This window comes from Erpetoichthys calabaricus, chromosome 7, assembly GCF_900747795.2.
Source record: "Erpetoichthys calabaricus chromosome 7, fErpCal1.3, whole genome shotgun sequence".
Classification (NCBI taxonomy): domain Eukaryota; kingdom Metazoa; phylum Chordata; class Cladistia; order Polypteriformes; family Polypteridae; genus Erpetoichthys; species Erpetoichthys calabaricus.
Window position 1 is genome coordinate 142,325,075 of NC_041400.2, and position 25,269 is coordinate 142,350,343.

Consider the following 25,269-nt stretch of genomic DNA (forward strand, 5'->3'; position numbering starts at 1 on the left):
GTGTTAAAATGTGAACAAATTATTTCACATGTATTTTCGAATGCATATTGGCCATGTATGACATTAAATTCAGCCATTAAAAACTGCCATTCCACAGGAAAAACCATGTTCTACTGAATAAACACACAAGATGTTTTATTGAACCCAATTATATTTACTAAGGTATCAAACATGCAGTGTTTTACTACAAAGAGAAATGCAGAAAACAGATGCTAATTATAATATAATCACAGAGTTGTATAGTATACAGTTACAAAAATAAATCGGTGTATCAGTTCCCAAAGTCAGCCTCCAAATAAGACTAACCAGGATGGGTGTGTAGAGCAGAGTAGCAGAGCTCTGATGACACCAGCAATCATATTTGACTGGCGTTATTTTTTTGTCCAGCAAGCCATGAATTGGCAAATATGCAACTATAGACCAACTATTTTAAAAGTTAAATACCTCTAACACTAAAGAACAAACCAGAAATTTTAACAGTTTAAAAAGTATGACTTCTAAAAATGTCCAAGTGGTACTTTTTTTTGTAAAATTAGGACCACATCCCCCTTTTTTTAAAGGCTTCATATCTAGAAACTAATAAACATACAAGCCAAAAATGTGGCACACTAGTTTTTGGGTACAACAATATAATTTCATTAATGTATGATGTAAATGGAAGATGGTTAGTTTGAATTCCTCTGTTGATTTCATGTGAATTCACCCTAGTTTGCTGAGGTGAAGCCCTGTTAACTGGGCTTCTGAATTTAAAAAAAAAAAAAAAAAAAAAAGGTTTTAACACTAAACTAGAAATAAATACCATTCAGATTAATTAACATTCGTTAATAGCATTTGTCTTAATCACTGTTTAGAAATGTAATCAATCACGGTATACAACTGAAAAAAGACAGATTTTCCAGTTAGAAAGAAGAGAGTAATCGCCATTGTTTTTATATTCCATTAATCAATACATTTAAAAAATCATCCAATGAGCAAACTTAGTATACATGTCAGGGTTGTGAAGAGCCTTTGCCACAGGCCCAAAAGTCACAGAACACAGTCCCACATACCCCCATGCACTTTATACCTTACATGTTTAGTTTCACAAGTTAACTTACTGTGCATGTCTTAAAACTGGAGGGCATCTGTGGTTGCCGATGAAGATACCATCCAGACATCTGGAGAACAAGCAGAAAAAATTAATTGTTGGGGTAATCATTTAAAAGCAAATGCTTTGCTTATATAAATAAAATGTATTATTGCTATTGAAGTAAAGCTGTTGTTCAAGTTATACACATGTACAATCACACCAGAATGTTTTGAATTTATATTTCACATTCAAACAATTCACAAGAACATATGGACTTTTTTGGGTTATTCTACACTATTTTACCAAGTATAAAACTAGTCCATATTTATGATAAAATTGCAGCAAAGATGAGGTATTTGGTGTCATTTTTAGTAAGAAATGAGTTTAGCCCTCCAGGAAAAAAACAAGTAATGCAGGGAAATGAAATCACCAGCTACATTTCTGCCATTACATCAGTGTAGATACATTTTAAGTACTTTGACTATAAGGTATGCTTCTTGGAATCATTGAGGTAGCTGAATGTTTGTGCATTGCAGCAGGTCACTTCACAAAAATTTGTTATAAGAAATAGAAATGTGCATTTGTTTATGAATATCAAAGTTAAAAAAATTACTAGACAGATTCTTTTTCTGTTAACCATTCTTTATGCACAGAAGAAATAGCAGAAAACATCTAAACGTCTTTGCAAGTCTATCAAATGTTCTGAATGTTTCTTCTGTCACAGTTCACATACAGTATTTGGCTACTACATTTCGTAGTAATGTTCTTAGATGAAACTTAAGTTACTGGCACAAATGTTAGTTTGGTTGCTGAACAGTCTTTTATTCATATAGCTTAGACATATTCAGCATTTCAAACTAAGTAGTTTCAAGATTTGCAGCTAATGATTGTTTTGGTCAAAAGTAGGTCACAGTAAAGGCTATAAGAAGGTTCATTCTTTGGTTGACTTTCTCCTTATGTGTAGTAGATGGCTTCTTAACACCACAACTTTTTAAATCAACCATTGAATTATGAACAATAGTTCATTTTTATGTATTCACAATACTTTTGCTTTAGGTCCTGAGCAGTCATGATGTGTGAAGATGTGTGGAATGCATCACTAATGGTTTGCAATGTGATTGTGTTACATTCATAAGTCTGTACTTCTGCAGTCATGGAAGTAATTTTGCATCATCGACTTCAAAACGGGATCCCGGAATTGATGAAAATAGCAGAAAAGGCCATGGAGGAATTTCCTAAAAGAACTGTGCCACCGTTTTCACCATGGTATAAACGTGATGGAATGTCTGTACTGAAACCAAAAAAAGATCCACCATTTATATCATCTGAGGAAGTTCAAAAAGTGAAGTATTTATTAGCTGCATCTGAACCTTTGGCGAGTTCTTTCAGCTATGACTGCACCAAGAACCTACATGAGTTTAATGCAGTTTTAAGGTGGCCTACCAGTTTGCATCAGTCTTCCCCAGTAAGTGACAAAGACTTTGTATGTGCGAGAGGTGCTGGAAGTAAAGTAACACCATTTAAAAGATCCTGGAGTGTTTCTATTCCTAGCAAAGCATTTGTTGAAAATTTGTTGCCATTTTCGAAGGAGATCCAGCAGGTTCTTGAGGAATTGCAGCTTCACTTACTACAGAGAGCAAGATGGGTAATTGAGATATCAAACTGTAAGAATAATAATTTGGAACTGACTTGGGCTCAGTTGAGCAAAGCAATGCGTTGTTTAAGACTTCCTGCATGTAATGCAAATATTCAAAGGGACATAGATCAGATATGGGTGTTCTGTGACATTTTATACTGTGAGAACATTGGCATATTTTTAAAGCAACATTTATCTCTTAATGGTAAAATAAATTTAGTAGTCCATAAACATGGTAAAATATTTAGTTTATAGCTGTAACTTTTATTTAAGTTTTTATTTTAACTTGTAAAGTTTATGCAAAATGAATATATTTAGTGCTTCTTTTTGGTTTGAATAAAAAAGATTTTAGGACAGCTACAGTACATGTGAATATTTTCTGTTTTTAAAAGGGTTTGTATATGATCAGTATGAGATGAAAGCGGCTGCTTACTGGACTGTAAAAATGCTTTAAGCTGTGAAAAACCTCTAAGGAAAATGGGGCAGTTGTTGTACTTCTTGTAGCACTTGAATATATATGCAAAGTATTATTGTAACTTACATTTTTGAAATAAAATGTATTTTTTTACACTTGTATCTAATTTTATTCATTCTCAACTGAAAACCTGTGTGCCTGGGATTAAACATGTTCATGGCTGAGTGTTCAAATCTACGTATAAATAAGCCATTCTTATCACAGTAAACAGCTGTTTAATATAGCAGGAATAATTAATCAGAAAACATAATTACTTATACAACAAAGTAGAATGCTTAGTGCAAATACTTTTAACGTGATTCTTTGCTGGATTATGATAATCTCACTTGCTATCGTTTAAAGATCTTGACACATTTTTCTGAAAATGATTTTTCTATTAAAGTGCCACAAGCCTGTTTTAGCAGTAGAAAGCATCACAAAATAACAGGGACTGCCCCCTGCCCTGCCCACCTCATACAGGACACTAGTTCATTACAGGGAACACTTTTGCACTTGTATTTCAGCAATTTACAGAAGCTGTTTAGCCTAAAATGAAAAAAAATACCATATTCACAAAGGAATTAATAAACTTGTAAAATGTTTTAACAACTGACTCAAAGTGAGAATTGCATTTTTCATGGTTCATAGTATGTCCTTGGAGATCAGAGGAGTCCAGTTTTTGAATCACAAATCATGGGACTTTGGTGGCAGGTAGTTGAGTTTTGGAGTGGCTTCTGCAAATCTGGATTTTCTCGCTTTCTCTCGCTGTACTAAGTGACCAATAGCCTCTTTATAGAGGTTTATGGGCTCAGAGTGAACTCCCTTTTAATGGAAGTGCAAATATGTTATACATGTACATAACTTAAAAAAATATAAAACTTTTGTGAATAGTACCAATATACAATATCTTTCATGTAAAGACTGAGTAATGTGTTATGATTTTGTTTTTTCCCCAATTGCATAAACTTTTAAATCTGAAAATACATGGTAGTGGGAAAACTCTTGGTAATAGTACAAGTCATTTTTGTGACTGTATGCCAGTGAAGTTGAAACAAGGCCATAGTTTTTGATTGCCTTTTTTTTTTTTTTTTTTTTTGAGGTAGAGCCTGATAGCAGAGTATTTCTCTCAAGTAGTTCTGTAAATTGTGACAGTCTTAATTTGAAATGTATATCCATATTGAAATATTTTGGTTTTGTCTCTGTCTATAATTCTGTTTGGATCTAAGATCTTAACATCATCATTGTGGTCCATAGGAGGTCAATAGAATCCTTTTGTTTTAGCAGAAATTTCAATCCAGCAAAGCAAACACATTTTTGATTTCCCCTGTATCATGGTTATTCCAACCCAGGGGCATGCTACGCACCAGCCACTTCGCATCTCTGCCTCTTGCGTTGTGAAGAGGGGGGCTTGAACGCACGCTAAGGAAATGTGTTCGCTCCTCCAAAACCTCCTCTTAAATGGTGATACAATGGAAAACAAATACATTTTTTTTTTTTTTTTTTTTTTTTTTTTTACCTCCTCTATGCTCGATCAGCTGCCGTGCTGCGTGATCTGCATGTCGCGCAGCACTTCAAACATTTAAAAGCCTGTACAGCAGCTGTCCTTTTGTCTCACTGCCTTGTCTCGTGGGATGTTAAAAGTGTCTCCGAGACCCAAGATTTTTTTTTTTTATAATAGAGAGAAATATTTTTGTAAAGACAACAGAGTGATCCCCCAATGCACTATTTTATACAATTTAATTTCTCTCAAAAAGTACACTTGCTGGACAGCTAGGAAAGTCTTACAGCTGGGCAGTAATAAGCCATGTGGCTTAACTCCGAAGACTCTGAATCCCAAGACGGCCTTTGCAACCCCCACAACTGTCTACTGTGCAACTGCAAGGAAATCATTTAACTTGCTTTTGTTGCACATGCAGAACTGTATAAACAATTTCTCTTGGATTTGTAAGCATCTTTCATGTGATAAATTAGTCTTGATTTAATATATTAAAGTGTTTCAATATATTGACACTTTAACTGACAGTATCACTTTGGCCTTAAATTATTTAAACTTTTGAAAACCCATCATTAATTTGCCGTTAATATCTTAATTGTGTAGAAATAATGTAAATTTTAACTTTTTTTTTTTAAATTTATTTTATTACCTATGCCTTTTTGCTCTACTGTGTATACTTCTTAGCAGTGAGTATACTCTAGTAGTCTTTGGCTCTCTATTTGAAATAAAAGACTTGTTTTAGGAATTTTCACAATCATTGGTTTGTTTTTTTTTAAATTATTGGCTACAGAAACTTTTATTGTAGCTTTTTCTTTTTCCTAGTGATGCGGTTAACAAAGCCAACTTTATTCACAAATATGCCAGTGACATGCGAGGACCGAGACTTGCCAGGTATTTATTTATTTATTTATTTATTAAAGAAAATAATGCAGTGCCCAAAGTACCAAGTTTTGTGAACATTACAATTATTGGTACAATTGGATTAGTAATGGATAGTCAGGCACTTCAGCTTTCAGAATGTTTAGAGTATTAGAGTATATGTAAATATTACAGTTGTGTGTTCGTGGACTGAAGAGAAGTGCCCTAAACTGTGGTGTTTCTGCCATTAAAATTCTGTTGTGTCCTTAAGAGAATTTTCTTATACGTGTGCAGACTTCTTTATTGCTAGTGACAATCAAAACATGCAAGTTCACACAGATGTTATGTCATAAAAAACAGTGGGATGCTGGTGCCTGGTCTGTCTTAATTGGCATCAGATTTTTGTGATACATCAGCATCATCTAACAAAATGTAGTCGTATAGATTTAAACATATAAAAAACAAAGTGAAAAAAATTGAAAGCCCCGCAACCACTTGCTGCTCAGGATAATATATTGATTTGAATTGCATATAAATGGTAGCACATTAAGTTTAGAATCCACATAGATTTGAGGTGAAAAAGGAAAAGCCACAGTAAGATGAAAAGAATACAAAGATGAGACACGCTGCACAACCTAAACTGGACAGTACACGTCCATTGGCACTGCAAACTACTGTGCAGCCCAAAATAAACTTGGGACCTTCTGTTGTAAGTTTTATCAAAACCTGAATCATTTAGTCAACAAAAAATATTTTTGTAAAGCCACATACTTAATATTTTACATCACCAGCCTCATTTGTGTTTGACTGTTTTCAGTTTATATTATTTTTCCTGTTGCAGGGGACCTTTTCTCCAAACTTATGAGGGAGGATCCCTCTACTGTAAAGGGAGCTGAGACATTAATGCTTGGTGAAATGCTCACACTTCCTCAAAACTTTGGGTAGTATACTTTTTCTCTTATTATACAGAAAAATATTTAGAGAGCTGCTCTAAATAAAAATTCCGTGATAACATAAAATTACAAGTTGTGTTTTAATAGTTTATGGTCTGACAACAGAGTAAATGTTGAAAAGACTGTTATAATATGGTTATAAATTCAGATTCATTTGTTGTACTTATTTGTAAGCCACAATATCTGCTGTCAATATAATTCTTTATTACGCTTGAGTAAAGAAAAGCATAGCATTTTACTTTAAAGTAAAAAGAAAGTACGCAGCTGTTATAAAATAAACACAGTGTTTTGGGATTAAACTGTTTATGTTGAACACTGAAGACTTTTTGGGGCCAGTCAGTGAGCTTGCCAACTATATAATAGCTTTATGCTCCAGTCTTAATTGTAAATTTTAAAACCAAACTTGTCTTGCATTTCTTTAGAAATATATTTCTTGGAGAAACATTTTCCAGCTACATCAGTGTTCACAATGATAGTAATCAGATTGTCAAAGACATCCTTGTGAAGGTATGTATGAGTGATAAAGATATTTGTTGAGTGCTTGCTTATATATGTAAGTATATAAGGTTAGTGTATATGTATGTATGTTTTTGTGAGTGTGTATGTATTTATGTATGTATATGTGCATGGCAAGAAAGGTGGAAGTGATGTCGTCCTCTGGGCTGGGACTGGAAATGATGATGTCCTCGGGGCCAGGACCGGAAGTGCTATGTCCCGAGCTGAGGCAGTGTACACTAAGTGGCCTAGGGATCTTAGAATGGGCTCCGGTTTGTGTGAGAGAGACTTAAGTGGGATGTAGTCCCTAGGGGTTCTACTAGAGGGCCGTTCCGCCCTCCCAGATTTCGAGACTGGCCTCGGATTTTTTATGAGCCGTATAAGCTCGTTCATGTTATGGAAGTCTCCCCAGGCCGGCTGGGGCAGACGTTGGAGGAACAAGAAGCAGGCGACCTGCTGTACAATCTGGAAGGTGGTCAAGTCAAATGGCCGTAGCCACAGAGCCGCCTGCTCCCAGAGAGCCATTGCCTGCTCAAGGACCGACCCCTCCGGATCGAATTCCCAGTGACCTTGGTCCCAATGGGCAGCTTAGCTCTCTTGTCCGAGAGAGCATAATAACCCTTTTTGTTTCCTTCCCAGAAACCAGCCCACATCTATGGGTCCCTTCCACACTCTCCTTTCAGTAGGACTTATGTCCGGGAATGTCCTTGTGAAGCGGAGCCCATACCGGGTCTTTCCCGACCTCCTGACATGCTCCCCATCCAGAAACTCGGCCCCGGTACTTTCCTACCTGGTTTGATTTTGGGTTCTGTCCCGGTCTCTTCTGGGACAGCATCCTGCCGACTACGCCAGTGTGGCAAGAAAGGACACCAGACATTGCAAAGGTTTGGGGCAGCCACCCATATAATGTGCCAAAACAACTGAAATCCAGAGGAAGGGAGTGAGGTTTTATAGGGAGTCTTGGGGAAGTGATGTCATCCTCGGGACTGGAAGTGCTGTGTCCCAAGCTGAGGCAGCGGCTACTGGTGGGATTTCCCGGAAAGGTTTGCAGGAGACTTGGAAAAAGAGTTAGTGCACCCCGCCACCCCCCTGGGCAGATCTGTAACTACTAGTCATTAAGCCCTTCAGCTGCCTCCTATTCGCACATGTGAGTGCAGGGAGTGTGTACACCTGATGAGCCCAGAATTAGGGCGAAACACGTGTTGCGTACTCTTTGCATTATTTGACAGTAAAACTATTTTCAACCAAATATACACACACACAGTTAGGTCCATAAATATTTGGACAGAGACAACGTTTTTCTAATTTTGGTTCTGTACATTACCACAATGAATTTTAAATGAAACAACTCAGATGCAGTTGAAGTGCAGACTTTCAGCTTTAATTCAGTAGGGTGAACAAAACGATTGCATAAAAATGTGAGGCAACTAAAGCATTTTTTTAACACAATCCCTTAATTTCAGGGGCTCAAAAGTAATTGGACAAATTAAATAACTGGAAATAAAATGTTCATTTGTAATACTTGGTTGAAAACCCTTTGCTGGCAATGACAGCCTGAAGTCTTGAACTCCTGGACATCACCAGATGTTGGGTTTCCTCCTTTTTAATACCCTGCTAGGCCTTTACTGTAGCGGCTTTCAGTTGCTGTTTGTTTGTGGGCCTTTCTGTTCGAAGTTTAGTCTTCAACAAGTGAAATGCATGCTCAATTGGGTTAAGATCAGGGGCCTCATGTATAACGCCGTGCGTAGAACTCACACTATAACATGGCGTAAGCACAAAAGCGGGAATGCGCGTATGCACAGAAAAATCCAGATGCAGGAATCTGTACGCACGCAAACTTTCACGTTCTCCCACTACATAAATCCCGATCAGCGTGAAAAGTAACGTACGTGCACGCACCTTCTGTCCCGCCCCAACTCCTCCCAGAATTACGCCTCTTTGAATATGCAAATCAATATAAATAGCCTTCTGTGAAAAGACAATGGGAAAAGCACAGGGGAAAATATAAGAATGTCAGTGAATACCAAGTGGAGGCAAAGGAAAAACGTACTATTTGTTGGTGTAAACAGTGATATAATCAACAAAAGAAAGTTGATTGAGTGACAGAGTGCCGGAGAAACTCGAAAGATCCAAGTTCACAAAGTCGCACAGTGCCCGAAATAAAAAAGAAATCACATATCAAAGTCGCCGTGAAAAGGCGAGTCGTAGCCCACCATCTGAGTGTCATATGAAAGCTTATTAGGGTACAGACAAAACAAATAGGCACACAGTGGGGAAAAAAGCACGAAATGTCAACTTTAATCACGTAGTTTATTTTGCCATTAAAGTAGAACATCATAAACTTCATCTTAAAATCGTTTATTTTACTAGTTTCTCAAGTAGCACGTTAAATGCTTTGTTCTGTATTTGATCTTCTATGTGCTCTATGTGTGTGAATCACTATGTGCTTCCGTTCTTACTCTTTCTCCGACAGAACACAGAATCCATTACATTCGTGATATTACAGCTTTCTGAATAATTAAAATACTGAGATGTATACGTGATATCATTTTCATGATGATAGGAATGAAAGCATGTTATTAAACATGGGAACACGGTGGCGCAGTGATTGTTCATGTCTCACGCAAGAGTCTTGCTGCGCCATGTGCGACCTTCGATTAAATAATTTATTACAGAAGTACTGTCTCTTTCAAACATACTAACCTCCAATTCCTGTCCTAACTTTTCTTTCTCCAAATGCCCAATCGCCACACAATCAGCTCTGTAATAGACGTTAAGCCATCTGTAAGCTTAGAACGCTGATTCTTCAAAACTTTTAAGGAACATTGAAATATCTTCGTAGTACATGTTTAATTATTCTATCTGTCTATCTTTCCAGTGTCGCGTCAGCGCAAGAATACAACGCAATGCAGGAACAATCCCTGAACTAGCTAGCGCTGCGGCACCGTGTCCTCACATGTTTAATTATTAACAATACAGATTATTTAAATGAAGTTAAAGTTTTAGCTGTATAATATAATCAACATATTTTGCTGCATTTCATCTTAAAAATGATATCATCATATGTAAATACACGCTTCATAAAGTGGCGCAGGTTGTGCAATATTATAACTGTAGTGCAAGTTTACAGTGAGGTAATTGTACTTATAAGTTCAAACAGTTCTACAAGGAGCACTTGATGGAGTGATTGAGTGTGTTTATAGTTCTTGGGATGAAACTTTTTCTAAACCGCGAAGTCCGTACAGGGAAGTCTCTGAAGCGTTTTGCTGTGGCTCAGGCAGCGTCTGCTTCATGCTGTATACCGATAATTCTCTTTCCAATCAGCTGCTGCTGTGGGTCCCCACTCAGATACAGTGATATAAATACTCCGAGTGGTGCAGTGAAAGTAATATGGAAAAAGATGATCTGCTGTGGCAACACCTAACGGGAGCAGCTGAAAGAAGAAGAAGATGCAGTGAGAGTTACAACGCTAAAGCAGTTATGGTATTTGGAATACTATACCTGGACCATTATATTGCTACAGGTTAATTACAATCAGATGCATTACACTAATAAACAATATGCAGTTAGTTTCAGTGTATTTATAAAGCCGCGGCAGGAATGTGGATCTAAGAAAGAAAGGGTAACCACACAGGAACAGTAGCACTGCTTTGACGCTGGGTGCCGCCAGTCTGCAAAACCGAGCGGAGAAATTGCGTACGCCAAGGTATGAGTTACCGTGGAAATGTGCGTGGCTTTACGCCAAGTTTAGGTTTTATACATCGCGAATTGAGCGTGGAAAGGTTCGTACGCAACATTTCTGTGCGTACACACCGTTTATACATGAGGCCCCAGGTGACTGACTTGGCCATTTAAGAATTTTCCACTTCTTTGCTTTAATAAACTCCTGGGTTGCTTTGGCTGTATGTTTTGGGTCATTGTCCATCTGTATCATGAAACGCCGCCCAATCAATTTGACTGCATTTAGCTGGATTTGAACAGATAGTATGTCTCTGAACACCTCAGAATTCATTCAGCTGCTTCTGTCCAGTGTCACATCATCAATAAACACTAGTGTCCCAGTGTCACTGGCAGCCATGCACGCCCAAGCCATCACACTGCCTCCACTGTGTTTTACAGATGATGTGGTATGCTTTGGATAATGAGCTGTTCCACGCCTTCTCCAAACTTTTTTCTGCCATCATTCTGGTAGAGGTTGATCTTGGTTTCATCTGTCCAAAGAATGTTTTTCCAGAACTGTGCTGGCATTTTTAGATATTCTTTAGCAAAGTCCAATCTAGCCTTTCTATTTTTGAGGTTTATAAGTGGTTTGCACTTTGCAGTGCACCCTCTGTATTTACTTTCATGCAGTCTTCTCATCCACCACTGTTGTCTTCAGTGGACGTCCCAGTCTTTGTGCGTTGCTGAGTTCACCAGTGCTTGCTTTCTTTCTCAGGATGTACCAAACTGCAGATTTTGCCACTCGTAATATTTTAACAATTTCTCGGATGGGTTTTTTCTGTTTTCGCAGCTTAAGGACTGCATGTTGTCTGTTCACAGCAAAATCTTCCACATGCAAGCACCACACCTCAAATCAACTCCAGGCCTTTTATCTGCTTAATTGATAATGACATAACCACGGACTTGTCCACTCCTGCCCATGAAATAGCCTTTGAGTCAATTGTCCAATTACTTTTGAGCCCCTGAAATAAAGGAATTGTGTTAAAAAAATGCTTTAGTTACCTCACATTTTTATGCAATCGTTTTCTTCACCCCACTGAATTAAATCTGAAAGTCTGTATTTCAACTGCATCTGAGTTGTTTCATTTAAAATTCATTGTGGTAATGTACAGAACCAAAATTAGAAAAAAGTTGTCTCTGTCCAAATATTTATGGACCTAACTGTGTGTGTGTTTTTATATATATATATATATATATATATAATATATATATATATATATATATATATATATATATATATATATATATATATATAACATACATACATACATACATACATAGTGCATCCGGAAAGTATTCACAGCGCATCACTTTCTCCATATTTTGTTGTGTTACAGCCTTATTCCAAAATGGATTAAATTAATTTTTTTCCTCAGAATTCTACACACAACACCCCATAATGACAACGTGAAAAAAGTTTACTTGAGGTTTTTGCAAATTTATTAAAAATAAAAAAAACTGAGAAATCACATGTACATAAGTATTCACAGCCTTTGCTCAATACTTTGTCGATGCACCTTTGGCAGCAATTACAACCTCAAGTCTTTTTGAATATGATGCCACAAGCTTGGCACACCTATCCTTGGCCAGTTTCGCCCATTCCTCTTTGCAGCACCTCTCAAGCTCCATCAGGTTGGATGGGAAGCGTTGGTGCACAGCCATTTTAAGATCTCTCCAGAAATGTTCAATCGGATTCAAGTCTGGGCTCTGGCTGGGCTACTCAAGGACATTCACAGAGTTGTCCTAAAGCCACTCCTTTGATATCTTGGCTGTGTGCTTAGGGTCGTTGTCCTGCTGAAAGATGAACCGTCTCCCCAGTCTGAGGTCAAGAGCGCTCTGGAGCAGGTTTTCATCCAGGATGTCTCTGTACATTGCTGCAGTCATCTTTTCCTTTATCCTGACTAGTCTCCCAGTTCCTGCCACTGAAAAACATCCCCACAGCATGATGCTGCCACCACCATGCTTCACTGTAGGGATGGTATTGGCCTGGTGATGAGCGGTGCCTGGTTTCCTCCAAACATTACGCCTGCCATTCACACCAAAGAGTTCAATCTTTGTCTCATCAGACCAGAGAATTTTCTTTCTCATGGTCTGAGAGTCCTTCAGGTGCCTTTTGGCAAACTCCAGGCGGGCTGCCATGTGCCTTTTACTAAGGAGTGGCTTCCATCTGGCCACTCTACCATACAGGCCTGATTGGTGGATTGTGGCAGAGATGGTTGTACTTCTGGAAAGTTCTCTTCTCTCCACAGAGGACCTCTGGAGCTCTGACAGAGTGACCATCGGGTTCTTGGTCAAATCCCTGACTAAGGCCCTTCTCCCCCGATCGCTCAGTTTAGATGGCCGGCCAGCTCTAGGAAGAGTCCTGGTGGTTTCGAACTTCTTCCACTTATGGATGATGGAGGCCACTGTGCTCGTTAGGACGTTCAAAGCAGCAGAAATTTTTCTGTAACCTTCCCCAGATTTGTGCCTCGAGACAATCCTGTCTCGGAGGTCTACAGACAATTCCTTTGACTTCATGCTTGGTTTGTGCTCTGACATGAACTGTCAACTGTGGGACCTTGTATAGACAGGTGTGTGCCTTTCCAAATCATGTCCAATCAACTGAATTTACCACAGGTGGACTCCAATTAAGCTGCAGAAACATCTGAAGGATGATCAGAGGAAACAGGATGCACCCGAGCTCAATTTTGAGCTTCATGGCAAAGGCTGTGAATACTTATGTACATGTGCTTTATCAATTTTTTTATTTTTAATAGATTTTCAAAAATCTCAAGTAAACTTTTTTTCACGTTGTCATTATGGGGTGTTGTGTGTAGAATTCTGAGGAAAAAAAATGAATTTAATCCATTTTGGAATAAGGCTGTAACATAACAAAATGTGGAAAAAGTGATGCACTGTGAACCAATCCCGGGCAGGGTGCCAACCCACCGCAGTATATAAAGTATAATATTTTTTATTTCTGCAATGTGAATATACCTTGACAGCTAATAAAGATGCTGGATTGCTGAAACCCAAACCATTTAAAAATGTTCAAAGATTAGTTTTACACATTTCTGTGGCATCTAATTTTTTATTTTTGTTTCATTATTATAAAAGCATTGTTTCTTAATATGAGAAATCCTCTTCAACATCTGAATAAAATTGTGTTTTCCATTCTCTTAGGCAGACCTTCAGACAAGTTCTCAGCGACTAAATCTGTCAGCATCCAATTCTGCTGTTGCGGAACTCAAACCTGAATGCTGTATTGATGATGTTATACATCATGAAGTAAAAGAAATTGGAACACATATGTAAGCACTACCTCAGCATACCTTGTCTTTCTGCCAACGATATATTGTGTGTCATAGATGAGCAGATTGGCCTTGTTTTTTTTTTTTTGCCTGCTGTTTCTATCATCTTTATGGTGTAAGGACCACCACTGTAACTAAACACTTTATCTGAGTAACGTGATTCAGTCTTTTTTTGACATCAGAAGTCATAAGCATTGAGTTTGATCTTAATTTGCTTTCTTATTCTCAGTTTCAGAAAAAGACACAGTAGTAATAGGTGTATCAGATCTAACAAGACTTTCCTGTCCATTTATAAATATATTTTCAAAAGAGGATATGAATTTCATTAACTCTAGTGATTTCTGTAAGACGTGTAAAACAATGGTGTTCATTTGCTTCTGTGGAAATTTGGCCTTCTGTCAATTATTGTCCATATGGAAGAGGTATAAATTCTTCTAGGCAAGATGACTCCAGTTAGGCCTATTGTATCCAAGTGTTCCAATGAATCCTGCCATATAGCAGAATTCATCAATCATTATCTGAATTCTGTATCCAGCATGCTTGGTATATTAAGGACAGGACTGACTTCCTTAATTAGATCAAGAATATTACAATATCCAAGGGTATTTTGCTTGGATGCAGATAATTAATACACTAACAAAAATATTGTTATTACTCAGAATAAAAACTGTTAAAAAATGTCTGGTTGACAATTCCATACACAACAGACCAGATAAGGTTATCCTTTATTTTTTATTGCTTAGTCCGACACATAATTTTGAACAATTTTTAAACAAAAGAACAGCAATGGGGAAGAAATTTGCATCTTCTCATGCCAAAGTATATGTGGCGCACTGGTAAACTGAAACTCATTCCAACTGCAACCTTTTTACCAACACAGTATTACATGTTTCTAGATGATAACTGGATTACCTGGGAACAAAAAATATCAAATAGGTAAATAATTTTTTTCCATAAAAAATATTAAGGTTACAATCAATACGGATAAAGTAAAATGCAGTTCATAGATACTGTGATGAGTCGACGTGAACAAGATCCATCAAAATAATGTACGAAAGTCTATTTTAAGGAGTCTGACACCCATTGTTTGTTACTTAAGAGTTACCATCCCAGTCATACTTATCATACTATCATAAAGTCTCCATATTAGATGACTCTGTTCTAATGAGGATTTCCAGGAAGCCTGTTCTATACTCTTTTCGGCTGTGAGAGAGCGGGAATATTCCAGGAGTTTTTTTGTGACAGGCCTATAACACCTTTAACATTCAAACATTTGGAACTGACAGCTACATATAGGCCCTTTGGTAACCACTTATTCAGATAACCTCACTGAAGTGAAACATTTCCAAAATTAAGATCCAAAACCAAGAAACGATGTGTACTGATAAAATAACCGAAAATAAGCCAGAAAAAAAAAAAAATATGAAACTAAAGAAAAAAAGTTTTCTATTACTTCAAATTGAAGTGTGATTGTGTGCCATTATTATGGAAAGTTCTATGTGGGTGAAAATTAGAGTGAAATAACACTTCTGGAACATAAGATTAAATAAAATGGATATATACTATATATCATTACAACATGGAACAGAACATTTTAAAATAAGATTATGACAAAGCAATGAACTATGGACAGATGGTCAGAGGAAATTGTACTAGTGGATTTGGATCCACAGACTAGATAACTTGGATCCACATGTCATCAACAGTAGGGACGACCTATAAAAACATATATTTTTAAAATTGATTTTATTTTTTAATTTTTTTTTTTTTCAAAAATAAAATCCATTGTAAAGTTTGAAATACTAGATTTGAACACTTTAATTTTTTGATTAAGTGGCAATAAAATGAAAGTTTTTGAAAATTATAAGAATAGCTAGGAGAAATAAAAAATTATAAGTAATATAAATTGCATGAGAAATATAAAAGTAAAGCTGCATTAAATATAATAGTAAGTGTTCCATCCGTTATCTACACCAGTGGTTCTCTGGTCTAGTCTGGGGGCCCCATGTGGCTACAGGTTTTTGTCCCAGCCCATTTCTTCTCTTAGGTAGACTGTCACCGTAATTAAGCATGTTATTATTTCCCAGTTTCGGTGTATTTTGCATCCATCTAGAAATTACAAACTGGATATGCTATATGTTTACAGAATGAAGCAGACATTTGTTAGATGGGTAAGAATTACTCATTTTTTCTTTTTAAATGTTCTGGTTATTTAGACTATTATTTACTAGTAATCACACAAGTTGGTAACTGTGAAGCAGTTGCTCTTTTCAGAGCCATTTGTTTTGGTGTCTGGTCTGCTCATCAGCATTTTGACATTATTTAAGAAAGCAAAGTCCACAAAAAAAGTGAATTAGAAAAATATAACAATTACATAGTAGTCATTTAAAGATACAGAAAAATACAGGATGATTCTAATGGGAAGGACTCCCTGAGTTATGATGTATTACTGACTTAATAATGAAGCAATCGAAACGAAATAAAGATCACGGTGTTCCTGGATAAATGTACAAACAAGTCAAGCATGGCGCTCTTTTTGACTTGTGAATGAAGTGGATGACTGTGAGATCAGTGAAGGTTATTTCCAGCAAGATGGGGCAAACTGTCACACATCAGCTTGCAGCTTGGCACAAATTGAATAATTTTTTGGCAACCTGGTCATTTCAAAGGGACTATGGCCTTCTTGTTCCCTGGACCTGTCGCCTCTGGATTTCTTCCTTTGGGGAGCACTGAAAGGAAAAGTGTACAAGAGCAAGCCTCATACACTGGAACCAATTTACAGTGAAACATTGAACAGGAAATTGCTGCCATCACCCTTGCAGTTCTTGGCGGATGCTTTTGCCAATATGGAGCGCTGTCTCAATCTCTGTATGCAAGAAGAAGGTGACCATTTAAAATGCAAAACGTGACTGAATCATTTACATATCTATCAAGGTATGCACTGTATTTATTTAATTTCTATCACATTATTACGTGAGTAACACATCATAATTCTGGGCCTTGCCCATCAGAATTTCCCTGTACAAATATGTCTCAATTTCCTATAAGTGTAAAGGCAACACTTCTGTACTTTTTTAAATGCAAAATAAAAGGGAAAATTTGGTAAGCTTATTAAACATTGAGATCAAATAAAGGTAACAATGACCGACTGATTTAGAAGTTGGTTGGAACAAAAACCTGCAGCCACAAGGGGCCGCCAGGACTGAACTTGAGAACCACTGATTCTATTCTGTCTCTCTGATAACTATCAATTTCTCTGCTCTCATGAGTCAAGAATTTGTTCTTTGTGTATGACCTCACTAGGTTGGGACGATGAACGTTACTTTGTAGTATGATTTCACAAAAGGATGTTTAAACATAAATAGCATTCAGTGAAGCTAAAAAATAATCAAAACATAGATGGGAGGGCATTACAGTTTTATTTACATACATTAATAAACTGGAGTGAACAACTGAATTACTAATATGTCATGTAAGCAGGGTAAAACTACCGTTTTAATGTGGTGTACTCTCTGTTGAACCCCGTTCATGATAAAATATTTGAGACTTAATAAATTCTATGTTAAGTTGGGTTAACTGTAATATACATAGAAAGGTAAACATAGCAGTTGTTGAGTGATGCACAATTTTTATGTTGGTCCCCCAACATCATACTACAGCCACCCTGTCTTGCCCTATCATTACTAACTTTTCCTGAAAAACAATTTCAAATGCCATAGGGCCTGGATTTTAAATTGGTTCATCTTTATTATACATGCAAAATTTCTCTAAGATTGATTCTTTTGTTTTGGAATAATGTGCCATGTTTGAGTTGCCCCTCCATTATAACACTCCACCCCAGTTACATTTTTTAACACCCTATACCCATTATTTAAAGTTGGACAAACGGCAACCTATGTGCAAAATTTCATGGAAATCCATTCATCTGTGTGTGATCAGCAAACAGATGATATGATCTGAGGGTTGAAATGAGGTCATTAGTGTGTAAAGCACATAAATAGCATTCAGTGAAGCTAAAAATAATCAAAACATAGATGGGAGGGCATTACAGTTTTATTTACATACAATCTACATAATGTTTGATGGGAAAGAAGTAAGGCTTATAATCTAAAAGTTCTGGGGACCTGTCTTCTCTCTTTTGTGAAATGGGGTCTCCTTTTTGAGAAGTTTATGTGAAATTTAATGTTGAGATAATGCTTTGTTGTAATAAAGATTTTTTTTTTAAAAACACTAGGATGAATTTGGAGAAGTACTGCCTGGTAGACCTATTGTATCTCAGATTACAGACTATGTCTTTATTTATTATTTTTTTGTTAAGTGTTAGTCATTAATTTAATTGTATTTGTCTACAGTGTACCAACAAACTAAATGAATTTATATGTCCCGTGTTCATGCTTTTCTGTGTAATTAAATACAATATATTCTAACATTATGATTTAACACAAGCTGTCAGAAAGTACAATATGTACAGTTTTAAAGAGTTTTTGCTTTTCTTGCTGTCACTAATTTGTTTGTTAGTTTATTTATTTAACCTATGCTTGTCCACTTTAGATTAGTGTGTGCAGTAAGTTATACTACTCAGATGGGAGAGAAGATGTATTTCCGAAAATTCTTTAAATTTCAGGTAGGCCAAGTTTGTTAGAATGTTCAGTTTGTCTACATAACCCATACTGAATATTGTGTCATTTCTGTGCTATCTGACACATCCTTGGCAGAATGTGCAATCCAATTAGCATAGCAATTTAGTGTTTGAGCAAGAAGGGATGGACTTGGCTTTACCTTTTAAATAAACCCAATTTTGCACAGCTTTCTGTTTTGAAGTCATTTGAGAGTTGTATGTACATATTTCTGACCAAGCAGTCCTCTTTATTAATTTAGATAAGAGCTTTAAATTATGCTGCATATTGCCTTTTGTTAGATTTAGCAGATTTAGAGAATACTGAACAATTCAGTGGTAATTCAAAAAAAAAACTCAAGTAGTTATTTTACAGTTATGGACCTCGAGAAGCCTGCATTTAGCTTCCAATCTTTTTTTAACCAGGTCCTCAAACCACTGGATGTCAAGACCAAGTTCTACAATGCTGAGGTAAGAGGCATCAATTTGTAATCACAGTTGTCTGCTCTTGTATCTTTTGTTATCTTAAGAGCAAAATTCAGAGTTTGCAATTTTTTATTAACAAATTAGTAAAATTAAGCTATTTGCATAATCCTTTTATAGGTCCATCATTTTTGCCACCTACATATTGCTTTTCTTTAAAAAAATACTAATCTAATATCTCTAAAAAGATTTGTGTTTTTTATTTTTTTAAGAAAAGACTTCTGTTTACTTCCTATTTTTGTATACATAATATAAATATATGGATACATGTGACATTAACGTTATAGTGCTGTAACACTTAAATCTGTTGATGCAGGACTGTATTAATTAGTTTTAGATTTATTTACTTATTAGGCTGATGCCTTTAAGGTGACTTGCAACAGTTGAGATACACTTGATTTAATTTCTTTTCTTTTTCCAATTGGGAGTACAGTCTAGTGAAATGACTTGCTCCTGGTCTTACAGTGTTAGTAATAGGATTTGAACCCACAACCTCAGGGTTTGAAGTACAAACCACTACTTAACTGCAACACCACACTGCCTGCCAAATAAAATTGACGACCTGTTTACCTTGAGCACAAATATCATTGTTAAAAAGTACATGTGTTCCAGAGAATAGAGAATTTATCTGCTGGAGTCCTTGCTGTGCCCATCAGATGCAGACCAACAGTACATTATTTTTTAAGTTGCTTTTTTTAATAATTAGTTTTGGGGATAAGTTTTCAAATATAAGAATATAAATATAAAGACACGTATGGCCTGCCAAGGAGTCAAGATAATGAGTAAGTCAACCTTAGTAGTTTTTTTTGCTATTTAATAAAATAAACAGTAAATGGTGGTAGATGCATTACGTGTAATTAAAGGAGTAATGATTGAATTACCTTAATCTGGAAGTGAAGTATCTACAAAAGAACATGAAAACTTAATGCTTTCACATAGTATATGTGACTTAATTTTCTTAAAATATTTCATATGCTACTCATTTTTTGATTCTTTAAATTTACTTGCTAAGAATGATTGAGTATAAACTCATGAGAATTGCCTGTCATGCCTCAACACCCTTTATTACCCATCCAACAGCCTAGTATAATATTTACTGAGAATATCCATCCATTATCCATCCATTGTCCAACCCGCTGAATCCGAACACAGGGTCACGGGGGTCTGCTGGAGCCAAACCCAGCCAACACAGGGCACAAGGCAGGAAACAATCCTGGGCAGGGTGCCAACCTACCACAGGCCATCCATTATCCAACCTGCTATATCCTAACTACAGGGTCACGGGGGTCTGTTGGAGCCAATCCCAGCCAACACAGGGCGCAAGGCAGGAAACAAACCCCGGGCAGAGCGCCAGCCCACCACAGGGCACACACACCACACACTAGGGACAATTTAGAATCGCCAGTGCACCTAACCTGCATGTCTTTGAACTGTGGGAGGAAACTGGAGCACCCGGAGGAAACCCATGCAGACACGGGGAGAACATGCAAACTCCACGCAAGGAGGACCCGGGAAGCAAACCAGGGTCTCCTAACTGCGAGGCAGCAGTGCTACCCACTGCGCCACCGTGCCTTTGAATTTTGTTTTTAGGTTTAACCAATGAATACTTATGCTGCTTGCTTTCTTTATTAGCGTGAAGACCACTATGTATTATGGTGGACCTTTCTAGAAACACTGCTAAACAAATGTAAGCTTTATGGCGCTGTAAAGTAGCACAAGTTACGAAAATTAGTATCCGCATGGAAACTTTTTTTATATGGATTAATTACCATTTTTGATGCATCTGAAGTTGTGTGACTCGTTCTAGTTATACACCTCATTATAATAACTTAGTTTGACATCTCTATTATGAGCCCAATACAAACTTGATTGTTTTTTTGTTCTCTCTCATTTTTGTTTCCATTGTTGTTAATTTGTCTCTGGTACATTGTGTATGTTGTCATCTAATTTTCAATGTAGTAAAATGGCGAAATATAATTTATTTGAACTGAAATCTTCATATATGCTTTCATTCATTTACACCCCATATTCTAACGTTTCCCTTTTATGTTTCCCATTAGAGTGACCTCAGTTCTGTGGTAATTTGTTTTTCCTTTATTTAATTGTCAATGTCTGTGCTTATTTATTGCAGCCTAATTAGTCTTTGTTATGGCTATAATCAACAAATCACTCAAATTCAAAGATAATGGAAAAGCATACCACCTAACTCGCTAGCAACCTAAAACTGTTGGAAAATTTCATTAGTCCATAATGCCTTAAAAATTCATATTCATATATTCTAAAGTATACTTACATTAGAAATGCTTTTTCATTATTTTTTCCTTTCAGGTATTAATTGCTTGCTTTCAATCTTTCTAATCTAATTTTTGTACTAAAAATTGCTTGGAATATTGGTTGTTGGGAGTATACAAATTATGGCAAACTCAGATTTCAGGTGTTTTTGGGGAGAAGAAAATGACTTGAAACTAAATGTTGCTCATTGGTCACTGTCTCACTAATGTGTTATGTACTAATATGTCACACACTCTTTCCCTTATTGTTGTTTTGTGAATAATAGAAAATGCTAACACTTAATTTTTTAAGCAGTTTGGAGAAGAGCTGCATATGACTTCTCTTGAAAGTGTATGCTGATTTCAAGAATTTGGTGTTTTGGAAATTAAAAGTGGCATTTTGATTGCAAGCATTTTAGATTTCTAGTGTGCCACAGGTATGAAACCATCAGTGGTTTTTATTAGAAAAGCAATTCCGAAGCAAGATTGGAGTACCAAATGTGCCATCTTATTTGTATGTTATTTTCTTAACTGGAATATTTTATGTTAGTAGCCTTTTTATGATTGCCTTAAGTTTTCTTTATTAAATAACCAATAGTGACTGTGTAGTTTTTCTAGGTATTAAAAATTCCATTTTTTAAAATGGTTTTTAAGATTGAAAGTGAAGACATAGAAAAGTCTGATAATGATTGCAATGGAAGTAATTAAGCTTGTAGCCACTAACTAACTTACTTTATTTGGTATGTTTTTAAATATAGATGAGTTTGTTTAAATATTTGCTTTAATCTTCCTGTTAATCTTGCAACTTGATTTCAGGCGGCATGTACTAATTGCACTGTTCTTTATTTGTAATGAAACAGCACTAATAATTGTGAAAAAATGTCAATAAGAATGTTTTGTTTAAATTATGGCTTGTATTTGTCATGTACATTGAGATAGACTTGCTGCTGGTGGATGACATATTAATATTTATTGATTATAGGAAAACATCTTTAAATATTTATGGTTGCAACATACAGAAGGAAAACAATTAAATCTAGATTCTTTCTGTTGATTATTTTGTGCTCCAAATGATAATTTACTTTGACCATTGAAGCTTTCTGATAATTATTAAGGTAAACACAGCTTACCAATGCCAAGAAATGCTTTTCAGTGTGTTTTCATTTTTCTTAATTAATATTTGTAGAATTTGTCACCAGTTATTTGATGAAGCAAAAAAAAAAAAGAATTTTAACTTGCCCACCCTTTGACAGTAATAATAAGATGGGAAGGAGGAGAGATTTAACTCCGCTAATTAATTATTGGTTTTGCCTCCAGTACTGCCAAAAATTGATTAAAGAATTTGGCAAGACACACAACTATTACATAGTTTACTGTCAAATAATGCAAAGAGTACGCGACAAGTGTTTCACCCTTATTTGGGCTCATCAGGCATACAACACTCCACTGCATCCCCTCGCGGGGATCGAACCTTGAAGCCCCTTTACGTTGCACCACAGCATGTAGTTCATTTATTTGACAGCCTGGAGATCGGAGTAATTACATTCATAGCATTCGTAGTCTGAATCACGATCTGATTGTATGGGTCCTTGCTTACCAGGTAACGCATGTGGTTGGTCTGCAAGTCGGCAAACATCCGCCACGCCCTCTCAGTTGTGAGAAACAAGTTTGCTGAGGGGGCTCTGGTAAGATGTCAGTTCAACTCTGATTTACACGTTTATCAGGTAAAATCCAAGCAGATCCTAGTACAAGCGGGTCAGTCACTTAGCTTGGAATGCAAGTGGGGGTTTTGTGCAGCTGGATGTCTAACAGGCCTGGTGAACCACTAAAGCCTAGCAGAATGGGCAAAGCCCACTTTGTCCCCCACTTGTCCTAGAACAGTAATCGATATTTGTGTCCATCTTAGAATATTTTTTTTTGCTAACTGAACAGCAAAGATGTATGGCTTAAGTGTTTTAGGTGTTTGTTTGCCTTTTGAAGAATTAAGTACAATTCAAATGAAGCATTTTAAGTATTTCCAAGACTGTAGCATTCTCTGGGGGCCTGGTTTCCTCTCCCAGATCTGAATGCATGATGTTAAATTGATTGACGGCTCTAAACTGTCAGTGTTAATGATAATGTGTGAGCATGCACTGCAGTACGCTGTCATCCCAGCTTGTTCTGCCTCCTGATATCAATTGCTAATATATGCAAAGAAGAAAATAAAAGATTTAGATATTTCAAATATATACAGATTTATTACAATAAATTATTTATAAGTGATAACACTTTTTAACTTAGTTGCTATTATGGCATATTCAGACTTATTAGTATCAAAGTATGCATTTACTACATTCACTTTATTAACTTGTAACAAAAACATAAGCAGAGATTTTTTTGTAACTCTATATAAATCTTTTTAAAGTTATTTATTTCCCACTAGTCATTTAGCCCGTTACAATAACGGGCGCTAGAACAGTAGTGCATAAACATTAGTAGGAACAGTCTATATTAAATGGCAAGGGACTTTGACCTCATTGTTTTTGTTGGTCGTATTTTTCTTTCTTTCAGCTTTTTTTTTGTTGTTGTTTACTTGCTGAGCTGACCATTCTTCGTGGGCTGCCGCCGTGTATTGTGTGTCTTTAATTTTCTGTGACAGTAATACTGTCTTGTATGGCTCTATTCAATAAGGGCGCACACAGGCATCCTTCAATAATTGCGCGCACAAAAAGGCGAGCTTCAAAAGGGCGACCTCAATTGAGCGCGGCGAATAAAGGCGTTCGTAGATAATTTAGTTCAAATGGCTTTGGAATATGTGAAGAGCAACAAAGGTGCAGATCTTTATTTACGCGCGCCTTTATTCGCTGCGCCCAATTGAGGTCGCCCTTTTGAGGCTCGCCTTTTTGTGCGCGCCCTTATTGAAGGATACCGTCTTGTACGTCCGTAATATGCCTTTAATTTTCTCTGGCGGTAATACAGGCGTGCGCGTCGGTAATATGCCTTTAATCTCCTCTGACAGTAATACTGGCTTGTATGTGGCTGTAATATGCGTCACTGTATTGTGTACCTTTAATTTCCTCTCGCAGTAATACTGGTTTGTATTTCCGTAAAACGCCTCTAGCTTTCTCTGACAGTAATATCGCGCATCACACCGTGTCCCACGCATGTGCACTTCACCAGAAGACCCCACACACGGACACCTGGATCCACACAAGGATTTTATTAAAGAGGGTATCTGTGACACAATTCCTAAAGTACAGTTTATATAACAAAAAAATACCAACCCAACAACAGGCAATTCAATGGGTCTGTTCAGTAATAACTTATTTATTTTGTGCACAAAATAATCAGGGTTTAGAATCTGTTAGATTTAATACTTAATGAATAGCACCTAGGGAAGTAACTTTCTGTGGTGTTAATATTTTTATTGATGGCGCTTCCACAATTTTATGTTTCTGCACACACTTTTTTCATAAAACTGTAAATCTGAGTAAGAATTGTTTGTTTTTTTTTTTTAAACCTTCCTCTAACAGACGGATGAAGTCTTCCTGGAAGCGCAGATTCAGAACATCACCACCTCCCCCATGTTTATGGAGAAAGTTTCCCTAGAACCCTCTATTATGTACAGTGTTATGGAACTTAATACTGTCTCCACAGGCGAGGAGGGGTAATAAACTGTTGTGTTTTGGTCCAATTTCTGATTAGACTTTGCAGTCTCACTTTACTAACAACAGCTGTTTAATTTTGTGCCTTTTGTTAGAATTGTAAGATAAATAATTTTGAGAAATCTATTTCTGATGGTGATGTACTCTACCAGTGTGCTATTGTAAACAGTAAAATTAATTCATATATGTAGTCTCCTTCTGTAAATACTGTAAACCTGTGCCACGTAATCCCCAAATTACTGAAATGGAGACTTTTTGGTCATGTTGGTTTTATGGGATTTGTAAAT

The 25,269-nt window shown here is 36.6% G+C and overlaps 1 protein-coding gene across 4 annotated transcripts in view; it reads left to right on the forward strand.

The window, feature by feature from the left end:
• The window catches only part of trappc13 (trafficking protein particle complex subunit 13), a 31,476-nt gene that overhangs the window by 1,538 nt on the left and 4,669 nt on the right, over positions 1 to 25,269 (forward strand). For 2 of the 4 annotated variants that reach the window (XM_028805476.2, XM_028805475.2), the window contains exons 2-9: positions 5,477 to 5,545; positions 6,354 to 6,453; positions 6,888 to 6,972; positions 13,843 to 13,970; positions 18,522 to 18,594; positions 19,012 to 19,056; positions 21,129 to 21,146; positions 24,851 to 24,984. In XM_028805476.2, coding sequence (XP_028661309.1) covers positions 5,477 to 5,545; positions 6,354 to 6,453; positions 6,888 to 6,972; positions 13,843 to 13,970; positions 18,522 to 18,594; positions 19,012 to 19,056; positions 21,129 to 21,146; positions 24,851 to 24,984 — 652 coding nt within the window. The remainder of the gene's footprint in view (positions 1 to 5,476; positions 5,546 to 6,353; positions 6,454 to 6,887; positions 6,973 to 13,842; positions 13,971 to 18,521; positions 18,595 to 19,011; positions 19,057 to 21,128; positions 21,147 to 24,850; positions 24,985 to 25,269) is intronic. The other 2 variants (XM_028805478.2, XM_028805477.2) reach the window with 1 other exon arrangement.